This window comes from Tauraco erythrolophus, chromosome 3, assembly GCF_009769465.1.
Source record: "Tauraco erythrolophus isolate bTauEry1 chromosome 3, bTauEry1.pri, whole genome shotgun sequence".
NCBI lineage: Eukaryota > Metazoa > Chordata > Aves > Musophagiformes > Musophagidae > Tauraco > Tauraco erythrolophus.
Genome location: NC_141467.1, coordinates 52,537,183 through 52,545,653, shown reverse-complemented (window position 1 = coordinate 52,545,653; position 8,471 = coordinate 52,537,183). Strand labels below are relative to the sequence as shown.

Here is an 8,471-nt window from a genome sequence, read left to right as displayed (position 1 = left end):
CAGGATAACAGCAATTGAACGATGTCCGTAAGCATGGCGCTAGCTTAGTGTGGATGTAGCATTGGGGAGCTTGGATGAATCCCTCCAGCTTTCTGGGTGTCCAGTCAGAACCAGGGAAGCTGCAAGAAGTTTTACCATAAAACTCCAGTACTGAAATGTCTAAAGGAACTGGACTTCTAACTTCAATGGGCACTGATTTTAGGTTTTGCACAGTCAATTCTAGTTAAAAAACCGAAACCGTAATAGCTGATGCCCCTGCTGTTGGAGCCTTAAGACACCTGTTATACTGCTGAGCCCTACTCTTTTTTTTTTTTTTATAAAACACTGTTTTAAGATAGAGCACAATAAATGTGCTTATTACGCACTCTAACATAGAGCACAGAAATACAACACTACAGAGTGCAAGTCTAACCATCTCCACAGTGGGAAAAGTGCGAAGGTTAAAAATATGCATGTGGCTTAACACAAGATATTTTTAAAAAACATGACATGGAAATCTCATACTAATGCTTTCATCTTTATCACAAACATGACTGAAAACTTAAGGTCAGTTGCTGATCCTTCTCTCGTAGTAGCAGTAGTAGTGTAATCCTTTCAAAGGTACGACATTGGAAAGATCAGAGAATAAAAAACCCAAGTGTCCAAAAATGATCCCATTTACCACTTTTTCAGTAGTTATGTTTTTCAAGAAGTAAACACGTAAGGTCACCTTGATCTTCGCCATTGGAAACTGATACACTTGGAAACAGCTAAGCCAACCACCTGGACCGAGATCAGTTCAGTGTCGCACACGCACACGCACACGGATACGCACACAAACACCCCACAGGAAAAAGTGCACTTTCAATTGCTGATACAAAAATAGATTGGCACATTCTTTTTGACACAGTGAAGATATCCTCTTTAAAAGCTTTTTCACAACGTTAAGAAGTCCTTTTGGAAGTTGCAGCAGGTCTGTAGAAAAAGCGCTATGAGAATGCACTCGCGTGGGCTTCCAGGGTTTGTGTGATGGAGAGAGGGGTGGTCATGGAGGCTGCCCTTCTAATTTTTGCCTACTTTCACAGCTGTAGTCCCCTCAGGTAGGGTCAGTCGCCACCCAGTTTCAGCACATTAACCATTTACCAACAGCTCAGTCTTCACCTGCTTTGAGAAAGTAACAATAACGTAAATTTGTCAAAGCTGAGAGTCTTACGTCGACACGGTGTTTCCTATATGTTGCCGCAAAAACTGTTTCGGGGAGAGAGAGTGAAGCGTTACGAGTCCGATTTTGCATTTCCAGTAGTAACTGTGGCTCAGGGGAGCCAAGCGGGAACAGTCAGGAGCCCCTTCCCCGCAGGGCAGCCAGCGCTAGGAGTTCTGCACCAAGCGTCTGTAGTGCGGCATCACTTCGTGCTCGGGAAGGTGGAGAGCAAACTCCAAGGCCACCAGCACCGGGAACTCGAAGGCGATCAGCTCTCGCCGGTTCAGCCGGAACTTCTCTTCCAGTTTCTGCAATGACAGCCGAGGAAAAGAAGAAAAAAAAAAGTCTTCGTGAATGGGGATTTGACATTCTAGCGCATTCCTACAGACAACGTTATTCAAAATAGGTGTGCTGCTGTCATTAAACTTCCGTCTCGCTGGACTTGCCGGGCTCTAGGTTTAGAAAACGAGAGCAGGATGAACTGGATGCACTGATTCCTTACTGTGAAGGCAAACTTACAAAGCTCAGCCAGCCACACTATTTCTGACATGTTTGTCATTTCACTCATTCAATCTCCAAGCAGATACATCTTCTAACGATCACTGATTACCACTGCAGGAAGAGGAAACTCCCAGCTTCGCGCAAACATTGAAATCACTTGTGTAATGGAAGACATGCGTCTCATAACTGCCCAGGAACCTCCTGCACTGCTTGAAATCCATAATTTTCCTTTCAGCATTAGACTGCGCTACAACACCCTATTGGGGAAACTATTTCTGCTACAATTAGAAACATTTGATCCTAATACCTCAGAGGCAGAGTCAGCTGCAACAACCGTAAGAACAGTGAGTAATAGAAACTACTGTCCTCAGGGGGGATAAGATCGGTTCCATAGTTGGCTTTCTGCTCTAACATGCTAAACTTTCCATCTGCTTTGCTGTTTTCACTGGATTTGGATGCTGCAAGCAGGCAACTAGCTGTTCAGGGATATTTCCACCCTGGTCCTCTCCTTACAATCTCCCTGGCTTGCTACTTCGCTGCTCACTGGGTCTACTGAAAAGCTCAATGTGTCTTAAGGATGGACCAGTGTTTGAGGGGGATAGCAAGAGAGGCCAGATCTTCCAACTCCCACTAGGTTGATTATTTTTCTGCTTATTCGGAGAGCTTTCTAACAAACGAACTGCCAACTCAGCTCTGTGGCTGTGGTGGAAGGGGATGAATCCAGTTCTGCCCCGCAATCAAGTTTCCATGTCTCCTGAACTAAGTGAGTTGGTTGTAGCCAAGTAACCAGCAACCTGCCCTAACTTTTGGTAGCGTTAAATCAGATTGGTATCTCGGTGCTTGCAAAGGGATTATGGAGTAACACTCCCCTCTGTTAACTCTTTCCTATGGAGCGAGTGGAAGACCAAACACTTTACAAAAAAACAGCTGGGGTGAGGTGTTCTAATGGGAATGCTTCTTTAGGTTTTCTTGCCCAAAAGCTTAACTTGACGAAAGAATTACAAACTTGGTAGTCTAATAGACTCCCTCTGAAATTAGTATGTGCATTTACCTCTCAAAGGAGAGTCCTTACTGATAGTCTTGAAAACATAATTAGAAGCAACACGAATTTCCTGAGAGTTAACTTTTGACATGTATTGACAGAATGGTGGTCAGATACCTCTCAGCATCTGACACACTAGTGTCTTCAATTGCATCAAACGAGCTTTCCATGCCTCTGCAGTGACATTGATCACTACTACATCCACATAAATGTATAACAAAAAAAGATATTTAGCTGGCTGTACAGGTAGAAACCTAGAGGAGAGCATGACCACTGACAACTAGGCTTGCGCAGACCACACACTGGGACTTCATGTAGAAGGAACATTGGAAACCTATGGATACGTACATCTATAAGATGCTTGACTTCATGTTTTCTGAGGTCACTGCCAATTTTGGCTGCTAAAAGAACACAGGCTCCAGCACAAAGCTTTCTATTCTGCTTGTTCAGCTTCCCCTTGAGAGCGAGCTTCTCAAAGTAGACAAAGGCCATGGCCACTGTGGGCTCTTCGAAACCACATTCTTCTTGAGCAAGCTTGCGCATTTCTCTCTTCAAGCTGAGTAAAGAGATCAAACAAGTATGCTGTGATCTGTGTTTTAAAGCATTTCTCATTTCACCCTAAGAGTCATGCTTTCAGAGATTCCTGCTTAGTCAAATGGAGGGGAAAACAAAACCATAATTTACTGGCAGACATCTTTATGCTCTGTTTTGGGGACACATTTCATGGCACATTTTGACCTCACCCTTTCCCCCTCACTGCCCCCAATAGAGTTGTGTCAAACTGTAACAGCAACTGAAAAGCTTTGACATTTTTAGTAACGATATTTCATCAGAGGTCTTAAGCTACAATTTATTTACTAACAGCTTGATTGCTGGTGCTCTATATGCAGCTTTGCTGCTGGTTATGGTTAGTCAAATCCAAACTGACAGTCTTTCCATGTGCTGCCGTATTGTCTGGTTACGCAGCAACACGGCTCAGGATCCTTCTGGCCACTTCAGTCAAATGAAATTATCATTACTTCACTGAAGCAATATATCTAGCCTGCTACACTGGAAACAGTGATGTAATACTACAACTTTGCTGTGAAGCTGACCACTTGTTTTGCTGCTGGCCATGCTCTCTGGACAAGGTGCAAAAGTCGACATTTCTCTTTCCACAGCCTCTTTTTAAGCTAAGTGCTAGGAGCTCCAAGACTTTTTTGTGTTATTTTTCCGTATTTTATAGTATAGCGCGTGTCCAGCTTGCATGCTCGACCCACTAGATGCCGTGTTTGACATCTGACTGGTGCGTGTTTGTACGCTCCCGACCTTGTTTACTCAGCCCACTAATGAAAGCAATTATCTGACTTACTCTGCACCTCTGCCGGTCACTGCTCCTGGAAGATCAGTCAGTGCTGTGCTTGCCCTCATGTGCAACAGCAATTGCGCTGAAATGCAAGACAGCTGCATCACGTTGCAGCCTTACCAAGCTTTGCAACGTACCTTCTTATTTTACTGAGGGTTAACTTGATGTGAGGGAACTTCTCCTTAAAGGTCTCATTCATGTCCTTCTTGAGATCTGATGGTTTCACGTAGTCTATGACTGTGGTCTGTAACACATAGTCAAAAGAGAATGACTCTTTTAGTTTGTAACAAACAAGATCACTCAGTTCCCAAAAGCAAGGAATACCAAACGAGTGCTAGTCAGTCCCAACGCTTTCAGTAGAGGGGAAAATTAAGACTGAATTAAAGCAACAATTTGTTTGTGACTGCTCCATCAGAGCAGTGTGACCTGAAATCTGAGATGACTGATCAGCACAAGCCCTGAACAACACATACCTTACTCGGATCCTCCAAGTATCACTAAGAGTGAGTTTAAGCTAAACGTGGGTGGATAAAACCTAGCTGAGAAGTCTTGTTAAACCAAAATAAATCACCACAGTAACTGATTTGATGACCAGATTTTGTGAAAAAGGAGAAAGCCACATCAACCCCCTTCAGCCACCCCTGCTGCCCTGCATGCGAATGGATGAGCCAGAGCGTGGTCTGGCCAATGCTGCTGTGCCATTGAGGTTAAAAATTCATACGCTGTCTTGACACTGAGGCAGGAAACATGCTACCATGCCTGAATAAAAGGAAGAGAGGAAAAGACAGGGAGGAGAAATCTTGTCCTGCTTGGGGTTGGAGAGAAAGGCTTCTAGTGAATGTGTGGGGTCTGCCTGGTTTTAATCTTGCTGAGGTTGGAAGGAGGCATGCACGCACCCGTACGGCCGTGGCTCTTTGTCGCCGACAGCTTCTCATGTGCTTCATCTCACCTGGCAGGGCTCAGTCCTCCGAAGTAGAAGAATGAAAATCTCATCAATTACTCCTCTCCTTTCTTTCCCTGGGACATTGCTGCCTGCCTGTCTGCTCCTTGGTTTTGTTGCCAGATGATCATCAGCAAATTGGGTGCTTCTGATGCTTATACAGATACTCTGGGTGTTTATGTGTTATTAAGAGAGTTCCTCTTAGTACTGCTCTAAGAGAACTATTAAAACAAGCCACATAACATAATTTAGACCAGTGCCATCTGCTACTCAAAGTACAGAAACATCCGTCCACGCTGCTCTTACTTCCAGAGTCATGAGACACTGAGCACATAAAGGCTACCCGCTATTAAATCTAAAGATGATTTTAATTACTACCAGCGTTTTTTTGGTTGTCTTGGGCAATTCTAGGTGCTACTGTGCAAAGGGACACAACACCTTATTTCATGCTTCACTGCAAACCTAACTGCCCACTGTTTGCTCTCCATTACCACGGAGCTCCTTAGTTTTGTCTTAATTAACTCCCTCCAAGTGATAACGGGTTTTTCCGGCAGACTTGCCTTTGGTTCTCTCCAGGTAATCATCTTCCCTTGCACAGAGGAGGATGCAATGACGCATGGACCTCGCGTGCACAACGGAAACCACTTTGCAGCAGAAAAGGTGCAGCACTGGACTCAGCTGAAGGACTGCACAGAAATGACGCTGGACAGCAAGTTTCAGTTGCTTTCACCTCTTAACAAGTAGGTGCCAGCGTGACCCCAGCTGTGGGGGTGACTGTGCAGAGGGGCAGCGAGCCCCTGGCCTCTGCCACACAGCCGCAGCAGCAGCCCCCCAGGGTGCACCTTTCCAACCCCAGCCCCTCTGCAGGCACCGTCTGTTTTACCTGGGACGCCTCCAGCCTGTGGGAGATTTGCCAGGATTCCGCTAAATTCTCTTTAGAAGGAGAAAAGCTCTTTTTATAAATTTTATTTAAAGCAAAGCACTTAGAGGCTTGAGAATAAGCAGACGGCTTAAAACTGAAAATGGTAAAGAGGTAGGGCTATTTTTAAACACAGAGATTTGTCAATTTTGTCCTGTTGATAAGAATCTCCCCCCTCCAACTCCAAATACTGCTGCTTCCTGTGAGACAACAGTCTCCACGATATAAATCACAATAATGAAATCCAGATGAAAGCTGGTGTGTGCTGGTTTTGATTCACGTAACAGGATAACAGCAGCATGTTTTAACACACTGGCTCTAAGGCAGCTGTCTCAGCTTGTCAGTGCCATACTGGAGAGCTCAACTAGCTGCCCTTAGTCTCAAGAAATGGAATTGGGCAACTTCTCTTTTTTTCCACCCCTTGATATTTCCCCCCCCCCACCTTGATTCTTTTTCGTAGCTGCTGCAGAAGCCTGACTTTGTCTGAGCAGTGGGATGCTGTTTGCCCAGCTGATGCCTATAGAAATGCACGAAAGTGGGACTCTGCCCACCAGAGAGGCAGACAGAATAAAAAAATAAATAAATGAAACCTATCTGTTGACAGATAAATTGAAAGCAATGCTGAATTAATGTCTGTTGAGTGATCAAATCAGTTACCCCTTCTAAATATTTCCGACCAGGCACCCGAGCACTCCTCTCGTTGTACAGCACCCAAGAGGCTACATAGAAATCCCCGTCCCCGACTCCACTCCTGTCCGGGACACCTCCTGCACCCCGCGAGCGGCTTAACACCTTAGCACCACCTCCCAGCTGCTGTCCCTGCCCATGAGGGATGGAGCAGAGAAAACCTCTGGGGTGGCCCAGCAACCCAGAAGGACCAGCTGGGACCCTCCTGCTGACACAGGCAGGCTCTGACCTAATGTCATCCTTCGCTGCCTGTTCTCTGCTCAGCGTTTACGCTTCTCTACTCTGTTTTAGGGCACTTCATTGCATTTTAGGGCACTTCATTGCATTTGAGCTGCCTGCGAGTCCCAGACGAAGCTTCTATGATTCTATGATTCTCCCATCATGCTGAGGAGAAGATATGACTGTAAATGGCGTGGATTTTTGTCTGTCCAGAACAAATCTGGCATTGCCCATGCAGGAGCACCGTTTGACATCCATGTCCCAAATTTTATGAATGATTTGCAAATATTTCCTTAAAAGGAGCACAGCATTTTTCTACCCAAACATGCTTTCTTACACGTAATGTTATTCCCTACCAGGCAGGCACTCTGCGCTCCCAGAGCTGCCAGACACACGAGCAAAGCGCTGGGAACTACCAAACTGTCTCTCTCATTCTCTCATCTCAAATGTTTGTAACTTCTGTCATCCCAAAATGTCTGGCTTGTTTCTCACAGCTTATTTGCACGAAACACGTTTCACTTCAGTATTCAACAATACTCCTTCGCGAGCTCTGTTCGTGTTCTCTGTATACAAATCTGTGTATGTGTATCTTTAGCTTGGCGATGGAAGTTGCACAAGACAAATGAGGGCCTTGATACATGGTAGCTGACAGATGCCTGGACAACATGATGAATGGTCCAGCCGAAGTCTGTACTCTGCTCACTTTTTGCATGGCTGGCAGTTTTGAACTTGGAGGTTAGCTTGCGTGTTATTCACAAGCGTTTTCAAGCAGCTGCTTCCTCATAGGAAAGCTGTATATATAGTTTCATAAATATAGGAGGAGGGAGGATGCCTGAAATGGTTGGGAAGACTGGCAAGATGAAATATTGTTGAAAATAAATCCTACTCTGGCATGCTACCAGTAAATGATCTAGCCTTGAATGCCTCTATCTACTGCTTAAGAAGGGTAAAATCAGAACAAAATAGGTGAATAAAATGAAAGGTGCATATGACAGGCTCTTTTCAGCTGTCATTACTGTGTACCCCTGATAAATCTACTTCACAGAAAGCAGACGGAGGATGGATAGGTTGAACAGATTTTCAGTAGGTCAATGGTAAGTTCTCAATCACATATCAAATGAAAAGAAGTCAACAACTCTGCACTGCCTGGTTACCTTAATGCATACCATAGGTGACTGGCTGTGTAGCTATAAACTGACAGTAACCTCATGTATATACACATGCTGAAGGTGCATATATATGGGAAACCCTGCTAGAGCAGAGGCTTAAAACAGTAATGGAAAATGGGAGCGACTTCTTCTTTATGATTAAAAAAACAGAAAAAACAGGAAAAGGAAGACGAAAAGATATTTCCATTGTTAGAAAGTTATTAAAATTTGAGGAACTTAAACGGAAAGATTTAGAATTTCACTAAGCAAATAATCTCAAAACTGCCTCTTTCAATTAAGGTGCATGGAAGGGCGCCAGTTTATTTTATACGGTTAACACACTGGAATCATTTGCAATTAATACAGTGTGGCACTGTTACAAAACAGACATTTATTGGAGTCTCAGCCAAATACAGCATCAAATGCATAGAGCACAGGGTTTAAATACGAATATATACCACCGTGGTGATACTCTGCTCCCTGAGACTTT

The 8,471-nt window shown here is 44.4% G+C and overlaps 1 protein-coding gene across 1 annotated transcript in view; it reads right to left on the bottom strand.

Annotated features, from left to right (window-relative positions):
• Positions 1-1,089: 1,089 nt before the first annotated feature.
• CABLES1 (Cdk5 and Abl enzyme substrate 1) overlaps positions 1,090-8,471 on the bottom strand; it is a 72,176-nt gene continuing 64,794 nt past the window's right edge. Inside the window, exons 8-10 of the mRNA XM_086609230.1 lie at positions 4,206-4,312; positions 3,072-3,279; positions 1,090-1,488 (exon numbers count right to left, since the gene is read on the bottom strand). Of these exons, the coding sequence (XP_086465356.1) occupies positions 1,348-1,488; positions 3,072-3,279; positions 4,206-4,312 (456 nt within the window). The 3' untranslated portion in view covers positions 1,090-1,347. The remainder of the gene's footprint in view (positions 1,489-3,071; positions 3,280-4,205; positions 4,313-8,471) is intronic.